This window comes from Mesocricetus auratus, unplaced genomic scaffold (assembly GCF_017639785.1).
Source record: "Mesocricetus auratus isolate SY011 unplaced genomic scaffold, BCM_Maur_2.0 Super-Scaffold_100019, whole genome shotgun sequence".
Classification (NCBI taxonomy): Eukaryota; Metazoa; Chordata; class Mammalia; order Rodentia; family Cricetidae; genus Mesocricetus; species Mesocricetus auratus.
In genome coordinates, this window is record NW_024429200.1 from 7,686,811 (window position 1) to 7,708,167 (window position 21,357).

Genomic DNA, 21,357 nt, shown 5'->3' on the forward strand with positions numbered 1-21,357 from the left:
GCAGAGAATAAATAGGAGGAGAAATCTAGGCACAAGAAGGAAGGATGGAAGAAGGAGAGAGAGGAGATGCCGGGGCCAGCCACCCAGCCAGCATGGAGTAAGAAGGAAAGAAAGATGTACAGAGTAAAGAAACGTAAAAAGAACAGCAGCAAAACAGAGTTAATGAGAAACAGTATAATTTAAGTTAGAAAAGCTGGCTAGAAATAAGCTAAACTAAGGCCAGGCATTTGTAACTAAGAATAAGTCTTTGTGTCTTATTTGGGAGCTGTGTGGAGGCCCCACAAAAGAGAAAAAGCCAACTACAAAAGAGAAAAAAAGCAACTACATCCTTCTACTTTCCCACTATTAAGTTCTGGTAATAAGAGCAAATTTTAGATTATCTAATAGTTCTAAAATAGGAGATGAGAATTGATAGATGCTTGACATGCTAAATCATTTACCAAAACAAAAAAATCCAAAACCTCACAGAGCAGATATTATTTCCTATTTTACAGATGGCAAACTGAACACAGTGATTTACATGGAGCTAAGCAGCCATACCAGGACAACTCCAGTCAGCTTCTATAACAACATACCAATTAGGAGGCTGGCACATTACAAAGTCAAAAACACAGATTTAAAATTCAAATAATGGCTCCCCCTATGTAGAATAATCAAGAATTTACTGTAGCCAGAAAATTTCAGGTCTCAATGTTATGTTTACACTGTAGATACCAGAAAGAGAGTACATTCAAAACATGATGACATTTGTTTTGTTGTTGAAACACACTGGCATTTCTCTCTGTGCCTGGGCAGAGACCTGGGCCCCTCTGTCTATTGGTGTCCTTGACAGTCAGAGGAGATAAGTCTGTGGCCTGGCATTCCTGGCTGTACACCCTCAGCAAAGTCTTTACACACTACACTGAATTTACATTTCCCAACAAAGGGCTTGAGTGGCAGGGAGTTTTGAAGAAGCAATATGAAGTGTGTGGGCAGGTAAGCAAAGAGATAGTTTCAGTCATGTGGAGAGTGAGGACTGGTGACAGCCGGGGGACCTTCTATTAAGAAGGACCTGAGATGGCCTGTGGGATTTTCAACCTGTCATCCAATTTCACACATAGAAACCTCCGCTGCGTGTATGCTGCCCGATGGTGAGCATCCCGGAAGGGAAATACTTCACGGTAAAGGCATCGTTTCACCAAGCTCACCTAGGAACAGCAGCACCAAGTTTAACAGAAACGGATTTCTCTGGGCCCTCCCCTTCAGCATCGGCCCCCTCATCTGACTTTATTACTTGCTAATTAATTAACTAATACAATCATGATACGTGATGATATCATGGCTTATCCCTGTTAGTTTCTCTTTACCACAAACGGACTAAGCTAGGGACTCCATGTCTGGTGATAAAGGGCTAAGGGGGCTTTGGCATTCCAGAGCAAGCTCTCACCAAAACTCCAAACAAATCATGCCCATGGAAAGGATACTTTCAGGAAGGAAAGGTATTTGGATATTCATCCCTAATATTGGCCTTCTTCCGTATCTAGGACAAGATAACAGAATGAAAAGATGTCTAAGAACAAAGAGTGAGCAGATGGCTAAGGAGGTTGACCATGTCGGTGTGATTCAGAAACACAGATTTAGAACCTCAGTTCTGGACTGCATTGCCTCAGGAAACCATTAGCAGGACAGCAAGTTCTGTACAGATATTCAGGCAGAGCTGGGCTGTACACCCATGATTCAAGCACTCGGTAGTGAGTCACATTGCTAGGATCTCTCTCAGTGCGTAGCCATGAAAACTCCAGTGACAATGGAGGTTATTATAAAACAGAGGTGGAGGGAGGAATAAAGTTTGTCTTTAAGGGTGCTTAAGATCATGTGACTGACCTTAAAACTGGAGGGTGGTCTAACTTAGTGGGGGCTCCTTTATCCAAAGCTTTGCCAGGAACTCTCTGGCTTGTATGGCAATATGGAGTTAGAAATAAGTAGACAGCCATGTGGTGGTGGTGCTCATCTTTAATCCTAGCACTAGGGAGGCAGAGGTAGACGAATCTCTGTGAGTTCAAGGCTAGTCTGGTCTACAGCGTGAGTTCCAGGGCAGCCAAGGCTGTACAGACAAAGCTTGTCTCAATAAACCAAAATAAAGAAATAGACTTTGAAGGCAGTACGCTTTTACCTCTCCATCACCACTAACTAACACAGGTAAAGAAAGGACATCTGGCTGATTTCTAAGCCAAGAAGAAATAGTAAAACAAAAGCCTAATCACAGTAGAACGCCTCAGCCCCACCACTCTTTGTCATACAGCAGAATTATGTTTATTCCATCTCTGTACATGCAACTTAGCATGTGAGAATGTCACTGAACATCTTGATCTTGGTGAATGCCATTTTTAAAGAATAAAATAAAGTCAATAGGAGGGAGCGAGAAGAGTCAAACAAATAGCCAGGAAAAGGTTGCACAATGAGATTGTATCCATGGCTTCTTTCATTTAATTAAACATGCACAACCTACGTGGGATAAGGAACATTAAAACAAACAAACAAACAAACACCTCTCTAACTGAGAGCAATGGCTTGTCCCTGAAGACATTTCTCTACAGTTTTAATCAGAAAGTGGCTTCGTATAATGACAGAACTATCTTAGCCTTCTAGGTGGATGAAATCACTAGCTATGTAATGCCCATCTTTGAGATCTGAGGACATAGTCTAGGGTGGAATTCTTAGAATGATTTGCTACTGAACACGCCTGGCTCTCTGCCTCCATGAGGATGCTGAGATACAGTGGGTGGAGCCACTTCTGAGCCTCTGAGGGAGCGGGAGAAGGGGGAAGGTGGTAGGAGCAGTTGGCAGCATTTTAGTATTCATCACCAACTGCAGTCAGAAGAGAAGAATCCCAGTGGCGGCACCATCAGGACAGGCTCGGGGCTCATTCTGAGGGATGTGCTTTGTCACCTCAGAGCTGCACACAAATGCTACGCAGTCCATGAATACACACCGCACAAAGGAAAGAACCTCAGCAGTCTTAACACAAGTAATACTGAATGAGTTCATTCATCCGTCCACTTCTCCACAGATCCATCAGGAAAGTCATCTATGCTTCACAGCACCGCTGTGTCAACCACATTTGATACATGGCCATTAACCTGGCTGTCCATTTGCACAATCAACAAATATTTATTACACATGCATGAAGCACCTGGTCATATGTTAGACAGCAAGAGCTCATTGGTGAACAAGGCTGATGTGGCCACTCCTCTAGCCGGCTTAGGCAAGCCAGGAAAAAAGACACTAATTAAACCAATAGAATCAGGATGGGTAAGCATTTTAATAAGGGACATATCGGATTGGGTGGCAATGAGTAACTGAGCCAGAGAAGAACATAGGAGCAGATTGAATTAGAAATATTGATGGTAAGTCAATAAACATTTCGAAAAACATATCAGACCAAACACACCTTGGCAAGAGCATATCACTTGTAAATAAACATGATCAGGCCACCAGCCATTGCCAGATGCCACTATAGGCATGACAGTAATAAGAGAAAGCCCTGGTTCCCTAGGTTGCCTTGGTTTGCTAAAACGTTCCAAATTTGTATCCTGGGACAATGGTCAGCATACACCCTACCTCTCTAGTTTCACCTTCTACTCACTGAACTCTGCTTATCTCTGGAAGCAGGCTGGATGTTCCCGAATGGACATAATGGAACACTAAGCTTTTTAATGCTAGCACTCACTTTTAACTTACTTTTGTTACTTTGTAATATTTATATTCTTACAGTCTTTGTGTCTAGAAATGTCCAAATGTGTGTTGCAATTTTAAGCATCTAAATAAATGGGCCTTTTGAAGATGCCATTTACATTGTTTGAACAGACACAGTTGTAGGAGGGGACTTTTTCTGTAACAGCATTAGAAACTTGTAAATTTTTCTTACAGGCCTATACAGCTTTATAGTTACATCTTCAACACACTGGCAGACACCACTAATTCCAAAGTAATTCCTTTGCCACATGTAAAGTTCAAAGAGGAAACAGGCCAATTCTAAATGTGATTTCCAGAAACTTCTAAAACACCTCTAAGTCTAATGGGCTGATTTTCCTCAGGTATACATACATATCTGAGAGATACGTATTTTGTAAATATATGTCCATCTGAAATTGCAACTGTCACACACTGCCCATTCTGGAGAGAAACTCATTAGACTCAGAGAGCTCTGAAGGGAAGGGCCCTCAGACTCAGGAAGTACGTTCCAGGAAGTTCTAGACACGAGATTCATGAGTAGAGCTCCCCTCACCCACGCCACTGCCCCACCCACCCTGCTCCCCCAAACCTCCATTTCCTCGAGGTTTTACACACACACACACACACACACACACACACACACACACACACACACACACAGAGTAAGGACTGCCTGGAAGTGGTATAGGGAACTGGAGGGGTCCAGCTTTTGTGGGTCGTCACCTATGCTGAGATGGACTGCAGAGACAGTGATGTAGCTGCCTTTGAGTGTCCTGCTACTGTTAATAACCCCCAGTAAACTCATCAGTTCAGCAGACAGGTCTCTAGTAGAATCGCTCCTTCGGCCTGTCATAGATTCCCTATCTGGAACGAGTAGACATTTGTTTACCTCTCCTCAACACACAACAGCAAGACACCATGGTGCTCAACTAAGATCAGTATTTTCAGGTCTTGGAGAATGATTTGAGCTGGCATCGCATCAACTTAAATATCTGAAGGATTAAACATTAAACCCTATGTGTATTACAGTTCAGTACATGGCAAAGAAGCTCGGCGAGCTTGCATGGGAGAGGTGTAGAAAGGAACGAGTGTGCCCTGATTGTTAATGTGTTCGGCTGGTCAGCTGGTCACTGAGAGAGATTTACTGCTGCTCTCACCAAAGAGAAAAATATTTTGTTTCTTTTGGCTAATTGATAAGTTCTGTAACTGGAATATACATTGACAATCATCTCTACTATATCATTTTAGGATGGCAGGAAAAGCAAGAGTCTAGATCATGCAAGAGTAAGTAATAGAACCTATCCAATTGTAGCAATATGGTGGTTGGGACGTCTGAGGATTTGTCATCTGCCAATGCCCACGTTACTTACCACTTCTAGCTTTTAAATATAACTTAAATAAATTGTTATGTCAGTGCAAAAATTTGCTTAAGGCAGACAGAACTGACTACATCTGAGAACTTTGTAGAAAGAAACTATTGATGTCCCCAGCAAGGCAGAAGATTCTCCAAGACTACGCCAACAGGCAAACTTACCCGTATCTGAAGTAAGTACTAAACTGTCTGCAGAGGCGGTGGGCGAGTTCTCGTTTGCCACAAGCTGCAGGACCAGTTAAAACCAGCATGGGATAAGGGGCATCCAGGCTCGGCAGAGTGCTGCAACAATATCCAGCAGAGACACAGTATGTTAGCCACCCGCTCAAGTTTTCTACGTCACGGTCATAACCAACAGCGCTTGCTGAATGTAGGCTAGTGGAAGGATGGTTCCACTCTCCAGTAACGGGATTCTAATATATCAAAAACAGCATCTGGGGCTGGAGAGGCAGACCAGGGATTAAGAGCACTTAGTGCTCTCCCAAGAAGATCCAGGTTCGGATTCCAGCACCCACATCTAGCAGCTCACAACCAACTATAACTCCAGTTCCAGGGGACTCTGATATCTTCCTCTGCCTTCACAGGGACCTAGGCACACATGATACACACACATACACTCAGGCACACACGCATATACAACGTAAAATAAAATATAACCTTCCATTCAAAGGATAAAGGTAAAATACAAATTTCTCTCAATTTGCTTTACCAAGCTTTTCTAAAGGAAAAGAATGGAAGGACACCTTAGATCCTGATTGCTAAAGTATTCCTCCCTCTGGAATTGACCAATGAGCAAAGTGAGTGAGTTCTGAGGTCGGTGTTCAGGATCCACATCCCCTGCCTTAAACTAAACACAGGCATTCAAAGCAGGCTTCAGAGACACAATGCAGCAGGAGTGATCACCGTATGCAAGGAACTGCTCTACAAGTTCTGCACGTCCCTCGTGTGACTGCCACAGTGCTAAGGGGGCTGTTTCTAGCATTCCTCACGTAACATAAGCTGTAGCCAAGGAAGGCAGACTGACTTGCTCCAAGGAAAGGAAGGGCTGGTATGTAACTCGAGACTGGAAGAATAAAGAATAAAAGTATCGCCTGGCACAGTGGCACATCCTTTAATCCCAGCACTTGGAAGACAGAGACAGAAAGCTCTCTGTGAGTTGAAGGCCAGCTTGGACTACATAGCATGTTCCAGGCCAGCCAGAGTTACAAAGAGAGACCCTATGCTTAAAACAAGAAGAAGGCATGAAATTGTCAACAAGGCATCCTGCATCATATACTGCGCCTATGTGTTTGCACACTCTTCATGAAATAAACTATAGAAACGGAATAAAACAAGATGTTTGATTGCGTGGCTGAGGTGTGGATTAAGTGAAGATTCTATGACATCCAGGATAACAGCATGGGCTTCTAATCTCTGCGGGTTTGCATCAAAGTAGAGAAAGCTTAAGGACAAGCGCCCACGGAGAACACACAGCAGAAGGAGATGAAGTGTTCCCAGGAATGTGCAGACTGCCTTGTGAGGGACCCTGTGCAGGAGAAGGAAGCAGTGGGCATCCTCTGACAGACCTAAGGGCAGGAACCCACCAAGCAGCCCTCGGTACCTACGGGAAGCAGACAGGCTGAACCAAACGTGCAAAAGCCTGTTTGCGGACATTCAGAGCAACTTTATTAGTGACAGCCCAGACTAGAATCAGCCTAAACACCTTTCACATGGGAACAGTTAAGTTAATGCTGACACACCTATGCCCTGGAATGCTACTTAACAATAAAAAAGGATTCAGCCCCATGGATGAGTTTCCAGGAGGGTGCCCTGCATGGGGTGGGAGCATGAGAACTTTGGGGAAGTTGCACTGTGTGATCTCTGTGCATTATACTCTTGAAGTGACAGTAGTATGACATGGGGGCAGATCCGTGGCTTCCAGGGATGAGACATGAGGAAGGGAGGGGGAGAGAGAGGAGCCACAGCTATCTGGGAGCACCTAAGGGAGGCCTGGGGTGAAGCTGCCAAGTCTTGAGTATGGTTCTCCATGACAGACTCCCGATGAAACTGCACAGAACCAGACAGGGCTGAGCACACAGGAGCCCTGAGGGGCTAGAGAAACCTGGCGAGTGACTCACAAGGCTTCTGGGTCAGTCTCCTGGCTCTGGCATTGTCCTGGGCACCACTATTGTGGAGTATGCGGGAAATGTCCACAGTCCATGTTTACTATTTCCTACAACTGCGTGTGAATGAGTGGCTCCCTCAAAGTAACTTTTCAAGAAAAAAAAAAGAAAACATGACAGGCAGTGACAAATATTGAAAGTAGGCAAAAGAAGTCTTTCTGACCAAGAAAATCAAAGCAACGGAACAAGAAAAATGTTAGACAATTCAAAAATTGTCCTTAAGTACAACAACAAGAAAAACCTATGAAAGCATGCATTACATCCAAAGCAGGCCAGAACAAAACCAAGGCCTCTTGAAGAAATGCTCGTGCCAGAACCGGGAGAGAGCACGCACAGGATGGTTGGGGAAGACTGGGCATAGGGAAGGGCAAAGAGCCGTCGGTGACAGCCAGGGCACTTGAGTCTGTGCCATTTCAATCAGGCACCCTCACCCCAATGAGGGGACCCTGATTTCCCACAGTGCAATCTGTACCCAGCAGGCCAGGTGCCCACACCCTGTGGGTGCCCTGCCGGAAGCTGCTGTGTCCTGCTGCCGTGGGAAAGGCCATGGCTGGCCGCCCTGGCAGACACTGAGGCAGAACTGTGAACCATGATCCAGACCTACCTGGCCTCTGCCCTTGTTTGTCTGGTGGCCAGACGTGACCAAGAAATGCATGTTTATCACATGCTACTACTGATGTCCCTGACGCACATTCTTACAGTAATACACCCTAAGGCATCGAACAGGCAGTGACATTACAAATCAGGAAGGAGACCCTCTCTCAAATCAGAAGTGCTTTCCCTGATGCACACAATGGAAGGCTAAATCATCTCACTGGGGGGCTCTCATAAACATGCTAAACTGTCAGTGTCGACAAGACTGCACTATATGTAAAAACCATGTCCAGGATGGTGAAATGAAACACTCTGCTCTCTTGTGGGAAGCCAGCCGTGAGGTGCAGAAGCAAACACATGAAGACAAGAAGTGCGTGTATCCAAGAGCTTCGCAAGTATTTTTAAAATGCCTGTGGGTATTGATAGAATTTCCATGTTATACTTATGGCACTAGTGGCCATCTGCTCTGACAGACTGTTTAAAAAGAAATGGAGAAATGGCGGTAAATCTGTCTTCGGATCTGGAGGTGAGAGACTGGATTCATGCATGCAGCCAGGCAAGGCGGCTCCTCCCTGCTGTGCTGATGGCAGCTCAGCAGAGACTATTCAGGTTTCTCTGAGGTGAGCTGGCCTTCCTTCTAGATGCTCCCCTAAAAATCCGAACTCAAACAACACTCTCTGGCCGGAGTATTTAGCATGTGCTAACAGTTAAGGAACCATTCACAACGATGTGTGACGGTTCGTTGTACCCACCAGCCTGTCTGGATATTAACCAGGCACACCTTTGGGTGCATTTTTGAGGGGTTTTCCAGACAGGAGTAACTGAGAGGAATATGACCCATGTGTGGGGCAGTGTATTAGTTACTTTTTGCTCTGATAAAATATCATGACCCAAAGCAACTAATAAAAGGGGAAGTTTACTTGGGGCTCATGGTTCTAGAGAAAGAATCCATGATGGCAGGGGAGCGGGCGGGCAGCAGCTGGAGAAGGAAGCTCAGAGATCACATCTTCAACTGAAAACACAGAGCGGAGAGGACAAACTCGAAGCCAGGCAGACCTGCACACCCTCAGAACCCTCCCCCGATGACGTACTTCTTCCAGCAAGGCTGTACCCACCCCCCCCCCAATGGTTCCATAACCTTTCCTAAACAGCACCACCAACTAAGGACCAGGTGTTCACATACAAGTCCCTGCAGGGGACACTTCTCATTCAAATCACCATGGGTACCACCCAGGACGACATATGGAGACAGGAGAAAGCTAGCTGAGACCCTGCATTCCATCCCCACTTCCCGATGTGCCCAGACATAAGCAAGCTCCCTCTGCCACCGCTGGGTGCGGTCCCTGCTTCTCTTCTGCATCACGGTGCTGGACCACACCCTCTCAAACCATAAGACAAGGGCCATCCCTCTTCTCCTGAATCACCGTTGATGGACTGCTAAAACGAACGCTTCATCATCAAAGCAACAAGAAGAGGGATCTGTGTGCTTATAAATGATACAAACTTTCTGTTAGTGAGATAAAGCTCCGGGTTTCTATCCTAGGCAGAAAAGTTTACACTTTTGACTTGAGAATCACTGTCATTTGTCTCAGGCTAGCTAGAATACAAGGGACCTAATGAACGAGTTCAGGTGAGTCAGATCACCATTACGTCCGGGAAAGTCACCAAAGTGCAATCACATTGAAATGCACAGTAACAGGCCATGATGGAAGACGTGGCCCCTTACTTCAGGGGAGGCAAGAAAGCAGCTTCAAGTACTTTGTTTTTACTATCTTATGTCCATGAGTGCGTTGCCTTCATGTAGTCTGTAGTCCGTGTCCTGTGTGTGTGCTTGATAGTCATGGAAGCCAGGAAAGCGTGTCAGATCCCCTGGGACTGGAGTTAAAGACAATTGTGAGCTTCCATGTGGGTCTGGGAACTGAACCGGGGTCCTGTGGAACAACAGCCAGCACTCTAAACCTGTGAACCGAGGAAGCAGGTTCTATAAAGAGTGAGTCACACAAGGCGGGGGTTGGGGGGTTGGGGGGGGAAGATCAACAGTCCTGTCTCTTTCTTGCTCACTCCAGAGTTCCAACTGTAGGGTCCTAATAAATACCTGTCAAAGATCCTCTGTGGCTGCGACATGCTGTTGACAACATGGGTCATGTGATCTTGGACAGCGACCACTTCAGGGGGAGGGTCATACTTATTCACTGCTGCAACCTTTCCCAGAAGGAGAAAAGGGAAAAAGGAGACATGTTTGTTTCCCGAAAGAACACAGGGAATTTCCTAGCTATGCAACCTAGAGTGGCAAGGTAAGTCACGTGAGTAAGTCACGTGATCCCCGGCCTTGCACTTGCTTGGTCTTCCTGTCAACTCTGGCTTTCCTAAAGTGCCAATAATGACAGTTGTTGTAAAAAGCAGAGTGGGGTCTTTGGTCCTCTTTTCCTTTATATTCTCTGGTTTGGGGGAGCTAAAGAAAAAAGTCCAAAGTACTCAGTGGATGTCAATACAATAAACAATCCAACTGCTAGTACGGGAAGGAATACAGTGTACTGTCGAAGGTTCTAGGTAGTCGACAGAAGAGAACTGTTTCCTGACACCTTCTAGCCCAGGGCTGTCCCCACCCTCTCACACTCTCCCAGCCTTGCTCTCCTTACCCAGCCAAGGACACACACAGGTTCTTCCCCTGGTGTAGCGACCTCTGTCTTCACGGACCTTCTAAATGCATGATCCCGTATGTTTACTAGTGACTTTCACTTCAATTCTACTTGCAAAATGTGAAAAGAGGCTCATACCCAGTGGCTGGCAGTGTGCAAATAAGGATGAGGAAGTATCTGGAACTATTTTTAGTCGGGGCTGCAGAAAGGTATTTATGGGATGGAATATGCGCCTACCCCTGTACCTTTCTCTATTCCCAGCTCAAATTGGATCTGGTATAAGGAGCTCCTCATTAGCAGCTATGCCTGCCCCAGCTGTGGGAGGGAGGGACAGAGGGGGAGGGAGAGAAGGAGGAGGAGGGAGGGAGGGAGGGAGGGAGGGAGGGAGGGAGACAGGTGCTGGTGAGTTCAGAGCCCATGCCTCTGGAACTTTGTGGTCAGAGGGATCGGTAAAGAGTAGAAGTAAAGAAACTATAATATCAGAGTAGTTATTTGAGCACCTTTAGATTACATCGAATGACATGATCCATTTCATTATTAATTTTCAAAATAACATAGATGGAATTTCAGACTCTGTGATTAGATAGGGAAGCTATGTATACTGCCATCAGGACACAACTGGCCAGGAGGGGGCGCCAGTACTCCTCACTGTCAGACTTCCATTGTACCCATGGACACCTGCCACTGCACGTGTTGACACCCAGCTCAACAGAGGCCTCAACTGACAAATCCTAGGACAAAGAAATCGCTCCTAAATAAAGAATTAATTTGCATACTGCTATGCTTCTCGCTGATTGGTTACACTGCTACAAGCAGCGTGACATTTTTGAGCACATTAACCAGAAACACACGAGGCAACATGATTACATACCTTTTCCTCCACTTTAATCTTCTGCTGATCTAATTCTGTCAGTCGCAGCAGCATAAATATTACGAAGAACCAGTACTCGGATTTGTTCTATTAAAAATAAGAGGACTATTCAGTGACTTTCCCCTTCCCGGGTCAGCAAACACCAACCCATTTTTGGGGACTTTCTATTCTATCTGGACCTTTCAAGACCTGCTGCCATGACCCTGAACCCCACCACACACACACACACACACACACACACACACACACACACACACGCACGCACGCGCACACACACAAGCACACACACACAAGCACACACACACACATGCACGCACACACACGCACACACACACAGGGCTCTGCATTTTCATGCTTACCAGCCCCCTTAAATTAACAACCAAGGTGCAGAATGTGGCCTATAATTTATAAAGCTCTTCAAATGTTCGATCTCCCTAATCTCCCCATGAGATAAACAGGGTGGCAGGATTATCCTCTGGGGTAGAGCTAAGCCTTGAAGATGCGGGGCAGCTCATCTAAGACACCAAACCTTTCTCTTCTAATGCCAGAGTTTCATTACCGAAAATAATGACATTTGACTACTTCTTATTATTTCATCATGGGCTTATTATTTATTGTGTTCTTTTGTATTAGTTGGGATCATTCATTATGAACTTGCCTTACAATAATAAAATGATACTCGCCTATGAACAAATTCCCCTTTGCTCCCTGCAAACTGTTGGGATTGCCTGACTTAAAAGTGGCAACTGGGGGGCGTTCCGAGTGTAAGATGCTTCATCTCTTTGACTAGCAAGATACAGGTAGGTGTAAGTTAGGTGTAAGGAGACAGACTGCCAATGACCCTGATGAATCCTCCGTGTTGTGTGTGTGAGTGAACTGCCACACTGCACCCCAGAAACCTGCATGATTATTATACACCAACTGAAGCATTTTAAAGCTTCTCTCGCACGCTTCAGAGTGTAAGCGCTGGCAGAGTTTATAAGTGAATTAACCACGTGAGGGGTTTGTGCAGATGCAGAACACTTGGAGGGTGGTGGCCACTTCGGAGCTCATCCCTTACTTCTCCCGAAAGGCCTTTCTTTTCCTTGCTGGCCACTGTCCCCTGTCTGCCTTTATTTTCCAATATTTCTTTTCTGTTTCTATTTGACATTCTCACTTGTCTAGATCTGTTCATCAAGATATAAACATAACGAATGTAAGAGAAGCTTGCTTGCGTAGTCAGGACTGGGGAAGCCAAAGGGGAGAATACGGGTGAAGGAAGAGGGTGGGAAGGGCATTAATAATACAGGGAAAGAAGCCTGGAAAACTGTCCCTGATCCTTAGATCTCAAAGGTTACAACCCCCTAGGGACTGCGTTATTTTAGTCCATGGTTATTTTATAGCTAATTCCATGGCTATATCCAGGCAAGTTACTTTAGGCGTCCACACTAACATTGCCTCTCCTGTTACAAAACAGGAACCACATTCTGTATGGACCTCTGGGCTCTTTATTCTCTGATATGAAAGGACACTGCTTTACAATCTTATTATTCATTCTCTGATATAATTGTGTAGCTCCACCCATCATTTGTCTTAAAGGACCAGGTAACTGACTTTCAACTCCAGGTTTTATTGGACTTGGGGCAGTTGACAGTTTGTTAACTTTGAAAGACAATGAGACTTCTCTAAAAGCAAGCTGTTTGAAATGTTAGTTCATGTGACTGTTCTAATTATTTTCAGAGAGGTGGGGGGCTGCATTCACATTCCTGATGCCCCCCCCTATCAAAAGCACAGGCTGAACAGGAATCCCAAGACTGGTCTTGCTCCCCTCCCCAACCCACCCCTAAGGGAAATAAATTCTCACCTGAATTGGATTCCTTAGTAGATTGAGAACACGAAGGATAGGAAGATGTTCAATGTATTCTATTTCACTCAACTCCTCAATCTGTTTGATCAAAAATAAATCCATTATCAATAGCCAGCCAGGAAAGACAATAGGGAACACAATATAATAGGAGTCAATTATATTGACTCCTTCACATCTAATTTATTTCATACGTGTCCCGTTGAATATCCAGCTTCTCAATGAGAATGCTCCAAAGCCATTGCAGAACACTGGAAATACTGTGTAACTTCAGTAGGTGTGAACATGCAGGGCCCCATTTCCTCCTGTCTCCTTGGGCTGGAGAATAGTAATCTCCCTCCCATCCATGCTGATTTTAAGTAGAACTAGCATGGAAAGTGAGAGAAACAGAACAGCCACCTCATTCCAGCCCTCCAGGCCCTGACTTTACTCCCAAACCAGCTTATCCTCCCTGCTGTGTCTGTGACTGGCTAAGCCTTCTTACTGTAGTACATCTGTAACTCTATGCCATTTCCATAAGAGATTCTTTACAGCAGAAATTTTGTAATTTGTTTGTTTGCTTTGAGACATGGTCTCTGTGTAACCCTTGCTGGCCTTGAACCATTATGTAGTGATATATAATTTATGATTTATTAAAGCTTGCCTGAGGACTCAGAAAGTGAAGTCATTCACAAGCTATAGAAGCCAGGCACACACCTTTAACCCCAGCAGCCAGAAGCTAGGAGGTGGTGGCACACACCTTTAATTCTAGGACTCAGGATTAAGAGGTAGACGGATCTCTGTGAGTTCAAGGCCACCCAGATCTACACAAGATTGATCTAGTCATGAAGAGAAACAGATCACACAAAGATGATCTCAGCACCTGGGAACACACGCCTTTAACCCCAGCACTAGGGAGGAATATAAGACAGGAGCAAGGTCTCAGCATTAGGCATTCATTCTCCAACTACACTGAGGACAGGCACATCGAGAATAGGAACACCGCAGCCCTGTTAGAGGTGAGAGCTCTCTGGTGGCTTGGCTGCTTTGCTTCCCTGGTCTTCAGCTTGAACCCCAATCTCTCTCTCTCTGGGTCATTTATTTTTTGTACAACCGCATTATGTAGACCAGCCTGACCTTGAACTCACAGAGATCCTCCTGACTCTGTCTCTCATGCACTGGAATTGAAGGCATGTACCATCCCTCCCCACCCGGCCCTGACTGTAGGACCTATTTGTGATGAGCGTCCACTGATGAACCTGCTGACTAAGAACTTCTGTGTGTAGGTTCTAGTTTACAATCTGAAAAGCTGGAAATGATTCTCCAGGTGGAAGTGTGACTTGATTTAGCACACTTGGGTTACAGCAGTCTTCCATCTCTGTCATACTAATGACAAATGTAGGCTTACTTAAATTTTCTACAATAGACAATTACCATCTTATGCAGGTACAGATAGTGGACTTTGTAATAAGTTAGTATTTCTCACAGCATTCTGCATATCTCATAAAAAGCATTATTACCAACACATTCACAGATAATTTCTGAGTTATCCAAACACAAGTGACAACAAAATGCAAATTAGTCCAAAACTAAATCAGGGGTGGTAAGACACACATATCACATTCATAGGATGCCATATCTAATTACGTAATCAGAAAGGCAAACTCCAAAGTTGCAACATACAGTGCCTCCCCCCAAATTAATCTAGCTAGAGAAGTAGCAAGCTACTGTATTAGCTTTATTCAAAAATAAGATAATGAAATTATCCTTTAGACTGACATGTGAGCCATCTATAAGAAAAATAAATCAGTTGCTCTTACATTGACTTTTTTCAGGAAGGTACACTTGGTTTGTATTTTTCCATTAGAGTATCTGAGCAACGGGCTTTATTTCTGTCTAGCACACAGCCCGTTCTTGCGCTTAACACAAACATTAAGAGGGAGCTTATTCCTGCATGCATCATGTCTCACAGGCAAGGCCTAGCCCTATACACCTGCAGACACTGCTGGTCAGAGTGGAAAGCATACCTTCTTTCCAACAGCAATCTGATGAGTTACATGGTCCAGCCATCCCACTCCAGGGGACTTGTACTACAGAGATCATCAGACAGGCAAAAATCACTTATAAGACTATTCAGTCTAACTCTGGTAGTGAAAACATTTCTAATTTCCTAAGAATTGTATCCATCACTATGTGATTAAATGAGTCCTAACGTTGTCCTATAGTCAGAACTCTGTGTACTCATTTTAGAAGATAGTAATCCGTGTGGTAATTGACACAGAAAGATACTGATATGCCCCAAATGCCATGACTAGAATAATCACGTACTATGTAAGGTTACCAACAAGATGTCATGAGATCAGCATGTCTTTGTGAATCAAACACAGAGGATGTAGCACCCTCCTCGCTCCTTCCAAGGGGAGGGTGAGGGCAGAAATAGGAGACCAGCATGAGGCAGGCTTCCTGTCAAGCTAGTAACATGCAATACTGCTGGTTGTTCTGAATGCGTGCCCCCTCGAAGTCATGCTCACAGCTCTCCACAGGGCCACAGACCCAAGACTGTGTGTGCAGCAGCCCTCTACAGCAAGTGTAGGAATCATAGCACCCCAAATCACCAAAAGTTAAGTATCAACAAAAAGGTTACACTTGTCAAAACTTCACCCCACTAATATACTTGGACCCTGGTAGTCACCCTCTAACCCTGAGAAGTCTGATAATTTTTTTTCTGTTTTTGCCATTTGTTTCTTGGCCATGCTCTCTAAGCATCATCACTATGTAGGGTTTAAAAAGTGATAATATGCAGTGTGTGTGTGTGTGTGTGTGTGTGTGTGTGTGTGTGTGTGTGTGAGAGAGAGAGAGAGAGAGAGAGAGAGAGAGAGAGAGAGAGAGAGAGAGAGAGAGAGAGCAAGTGGGAACTCATGGATCCCAGACTAATAGCTGAAGCCAGCACAGACCTAGGCACCCTGGCAGTAGGTGTCAATTAGGAGGCCTAAGCAATCTATGGGGCCTCTGGTAGTGGATCAGTATTTATCCCTCCTATACAAACGGATTTTGGGAACCCATTCCACATAGAGGGATGCTCTCTCTGCGTGGACACACAGGGTGGGGAGGGGAAGAGGGGAGGGAGAGTAAACTGGGCCTGACATGTGGAACAGGCTTGTTTCTAGTTTAAACGAAAAAATCTGAGAAAAAAAAAAACTGTGATACCACTAGTGATGCTCAAAAAAGAAAATAAAGAATTTGTGCAGGAAAGTAACATTTTCAATCTGGGAGATGGATGATATAAAGGATGATGATAAAGATAAATGTATTACTGAAATAGAAATTGACAGGTGAAGCAATGAGGCATAAATTTAAACCTTTCTAAACCAAAGTATGAATTAAGAGGTGAAGATATCACTCCCTCCCCCACAGTTTACCCAAGAGATCCTCCTAGGGTGATCTATGTGTCTCTCTTAGGGTCTTCTTTGTTACTTAGCTTCACTGGAACTGTGGGTTGTAATCTGGTTATCCTTTGCCTTACATCTAATATCCACTTATGAGTGAATACATACCATGTTTATCTTTCTGAGTATGGTTGTGTTTTTCTAGTTCCTTCCATTTGCCTGCAAATTTCATGCCATTGTTTCCTACAACTGACTTCATTGTGTAGATGTACCACATTTTCTTTATCCATTCTTCAGTAGAGGGGAATCTAGCTGAGCAAACGCCCTCGTGGTATGATTGAGCTTCCTTTTGGGTATATGCCCAAGAGTGCTACTGCTGGGTCTTGAGGTAAATTGACTCTCAATTTTCTGAGAAACAGCCATACTTATTTCCAAAGTGGTTGTATAAATTTGTACTCTCACCAGCGGTGGAGGTGTGTGGGGAGGGGGATGAGAACATGAGGGAACAGGATGGCGGGGGGTGGGGATGGTGTGGAAGAGCAATGAAAGAGATATCTTAATAGTGAGAGCCACTATGGGGTTTGGAAGAAAACTGGTGCTAGGGTAATTACTAAGAATCCACAAGGATGATTCCAGTAAAGACTCCTAGCAACAGTAGAGAGAATGTCCGAACTGACGTACCCTGGTAATCAGATTGATGAATACTCCAAGTATCATCATAGAGCCTTCATCCAGTAATTGATGGAACCAGATGCAAAAATCCACAACCAAGTACCAGGCAGAGCTCTGGGAATGCGGTCAATGAGAAGGAGGAGGGATTGCATGAATAAAGGAGGTAAAGATCATGATGGAGAAATCTACGGAGACAGCCGAATCAAGCTCGTGGAAACTTAAGAACTCTAGACAGACAGCCATGGAAACTCCAGGGGACTGAACTAGGTCCTCCATGTGTGGGAGACAGTTGTGAAGCTTGGACTATCTGAGGGGCCCTGGCAGTGTATGCACTAGCTTGTTGGAACCATTCCCTATGGTGGTATGCCATGCTCAGCCCTAATGCATGGGAGAGGGACTTTTTCCTGCCCCAACTTAATGTGCCAGGTTTTGTTGACTCCTCTTGGGAGGTGTGGCCGGGGGTGGGGGTGGGATAGGAGGAATCAGGGGGGTTGGAGGAGGGGTGGAAGGGAGGATTATGGTTGGAATATAAAATGAAATTTAAAAAGATAAATAAATTATATTAAAAAAGAATTGAAGGTAGTTAAGTATGCTGACACATGACTTTAATCCCAGCCCTCAGAAGCAAGAGGCAGACAGATCTCAGTAATTTCAAGGCCAGCTTGGTCTACATGGTGAGTTTCAGGCCACCTAGTGCTGTCTAGTGAGAACCTATCTCAAAACAAAAACTACAGTGAAGGAGCTGGAGAGACGCCTCAATGATTAAGAACACTGGCTGCTCTTCCAGGAAAGCAGGATTCAATTCCCAGCACCCACATGGCAGCTCAAGGGAATATTTCCAATCCCAGTGGATCTGACTCCCTCTTCTGGTCTCAGTGGTGTGGCACGCATACGGTGCACATACATACGTGGACGCAAAACATCCACATACACAAAAACAAACAGATACCCAAAAAGATGAGAGTGGGTTATGAAAGCCACCACTTTTATAATAGTTTAAAAAAATAGTGAAGAAGAAAAAAAGAGTAAAAAAAAGCCACCACAGGGGGAAATAGTTTATGAAAAGCATCTATCAGATCCAGAATGGAAAAAGATTTTACAAAAAGATAAAACCAATAAAAGAATATACTACATAAAATGGCAACATAGTCTGTACATTATTATAAATATATAGCTAAAATACCTTACATACAATAAGAAGCAAATTACAACTGCCATAAAAAATGATGGCTAACTGGAGGGGCTGATAATTTTTAAAAAGGAAATAAAATTCAACAAAAAAGTTTAACCTCATTAATAGTCAAAGAAATGTATATAAAATAGTATACAAAACACTAGTTTTCAGTCTCAGGTTGGCAATTTTTAAATGATTGTATTGACAAATGAATAGCCAGGTAGGCCTACAATAACTTATCCTAATTTTATAACTGTAGTGGGAGGAGTAAGCATGAATGTTCAAAAAAGAAATCAACAAGCTTTATGACATCCATTCCCAGTAATGACATTTCCAAAAATCCATCATAAGGAAATAATAAAAAATACATGTAACGATAGATTTATGTGTGAGGACATATACTTCAACATTATTTTAATAGCAGGTTGTAAACACAACAAATTTCAATAAGTAAATAATTCAATAAATCCTGACATACCCATTAATAGATTATCTTATGCTATTAAGTCAGATTTTGAAATATTGGGACTATTTGTTTTCTATATGGGAATTCAGTGTCTATTGCACACTGCTCCCCCTACATACATACACAAGTCCTAGTTAGATTAAAGACTAAATAATGAAAAAAATACAAAACTTGAAATTAAAAAACCATGAGAATATTTTTAAAATTAAGATAAGGAAATTTTATTTAAACACAAAAATCAGAAATAACAAGACATCAAAGTTAAGAATAACTCTGAGATTCCCCTCCTTTCTGCAGACACAAGAACCACACTATACAAACCTTGGAGGGTCCATGACAAACCCAGAGCTAGGAGACTGGAAACAAGAGGAGCTAAGTCTTACGGCTCTGAAGATGAGGTGGCACTCAAGGGCCAGCAACCCTGTGACTCCCCAGAGGACTCTAGAAGGGAATCTTCCTAGCTTCTTGCAGCTTCCGGTACAGCCAGCAGTCTTGACGTAAAGCAACATAACCCTGGCTTCTGTGTCTGTTTTCTCCCCTTCCGTCTCTTACAAGAACACTGGCTTTCAGGTCTTCCTAATTCCAGAATGACCTCATCTTGAGATCATTAACCTCATCTGTAGAAACCCTTTTCTAAACAAGGGTGCATTCATAGTTTCTGGAGGCAGATAGGGATTGGGCATATCACATTTCAACCCATTCCACCTCACAGGGTTAGCTCCCAAGAGAGAGATGGCATAGTGCAGTTCCCTGCACACCAGCACCATTGGAGTGGGACCCTGCCTCTATAACATTTAGAGTTAACATCCATGCCTCACCATGGTGTTGGTTAGCACCACTATCATCCAGTCACCCTTGTCACCTGACAGTGACCCAAGCTGTCTTCACCGTCTCCCCATCCACTACCTCCTCGCTGCCTCACGATTTCTACCCCAGAGGGCTCTCTGGGATCTTCCTTCCTCTTTACTGCTTGTGCCTCACTGGAGACTCTCACAACTGAGCTGATCTTCATGCCCACTTCCCTTTTCTCACCCAGGAGGGAACCAGCTGAGCCTCCTGCTGGCCTAATGACCTCAGTCAAGGCCTTGACTCCTTCAGCAGGCTCACCCCAGCTCCATGGAGTAGGTTAAGAGAAGTAGGCCAAGCGTGCCGTCGTGGAGTAGGCATTAAGTAAGGGCCATGACTAAAGGGAAAGTCATGTTAGTCTTGACCTGAAAGCTCAAAAAGAACTGAAGAAGCAATAAAGCAGCTTAAGAGCCAAGGCTACAGGTGAATACCCTTAACATCTGCAGAAAACCATGGACAGTTTCCATTTCCATTTCTTTGGATCTGGATAGCAGCTCAGGCTACCTAGCCTTGGCTGGCACTTTGGGATGTAGAGACCACAGCCTCCAAGGGGGCCTCCTTCTTACTTGTTTCCAATGGCAGGAGAATGGAGACTAACTATAACCATTATGTGATCACACCAACATCTTCAATAACCCAGCCCTGCCTGTCTCTGATTCAGTGTTGGTCCCTGTGTAACACAGGAGCCCCCAAGATCATGTAACCAATGTTCCTCTTTTCAAGTTTAACAAATATAAATCCACAGGGAGCTCAAGTTCACTTAGCAGTCAACTCCCACAAATTCTTTTTGTTTATACACATGGACAAGAGTATGAACCAGGATTCAAGAAAGTTAGGGTAATGTCATTTCATTGCTTGAGACATTAAAAAGAGTGTATTGCTGAACAACAAAGGCAAGAAATCCTTCACTATAGAACACCCCCCCTCTAAAGCACGCAAAAACAATGCTTAGCTGTCACCACCTCTGTCCACATCAAGGAGAATGTACAGAGTGCTGTGGTTACTCAGAACTGAAGTTCTTTCCTTGACTGTGTTGTTTTATGAGTATTACAGTGTTACTCCTTACAAAAGTGAGCAAGAAGTACCGATATTAAATTCTAAGGCATAAACCCAGCATGATGGCACATGCCTTTAATCCCAGAGGCAAGTGGATCTATGAGTTTGAGGCAAGCTTAGACTACAAAGAAAGTTCCAGAACAGCCAGGGGTACACAGAAAGACTGTCTCAAAAAACAGCTACCTCCCAATATACACAAAATCTCTGAGGTACAGCGCCAAGATCCAGAAGCAGCATAGCATTCCCTGAGTTAGCCCTGACAAACATTCCACTGCTGGCAGGGAGTGTGGAGGCTGTACTAGAGTTGAAAGTTTGCGTCAATGATTTAGACCATCACAGGGACTGCAGAGTGGAAGATGGCAGAGGTCCCCTCCTAATCAGCAAACTCTGGCAAAGGGCAGGCATGTACAAGTGTGTAACAGAAGTAACACTGATGACATTGCTACCAAGAAAACAGCATTCCTAACATCAAATTTAATCATAGAGGAAGCAGCATTCCTATGAGGTGCTCCCTTTACAAACACATCTTCCATCCCTGAATCAAAAAAATTCTCAACTATCCTAAAGAAACCCCTTAGGGACT

At 44.2% G+C, this 21,357-nt stretch overlaps 1 protein-coding gene across 4 annotated transcripts in view; it reads right to left on the minus strand.

Annotated features, from left to right (window-relative positions):
• The window catches only part of Lrguk (leucine rich repeats and guanylate kinase domain containing), a 110,311-nt gene that overhangs the window by 53,165 nt on the left and 35,789 nt on the right, over positions 1 to 21,357 (minus strand). For all 4 annotated transcript variants that reach the window (XM_005082385.4, XM_021234267.2, XM_040728633.1 and 1 more), the window contains exons 8-11: positions 13,196 to 13,276; positions 11,353 to 11,439; positions 9,938 to 10,044; positions 5,249 to 5,368 (exon numbers count right to left, since the gene is read on the minus strand). In XM_005082385.4, the coding sequence (XP_005082442.1) occupies positions 5,249 to 5,368; positions 9,938 to 10,044; positions 11,353 to 11,439; positions 13,196 to 13,276 (395 nt within the window). The remainder of the gene's footprint in view (positions 1 to 5,248; positions 5,369 to 9,937; positions 10,045 to 11,352; positions 11,440 to 13,195; positions 13,277 to 21,357) is intronic.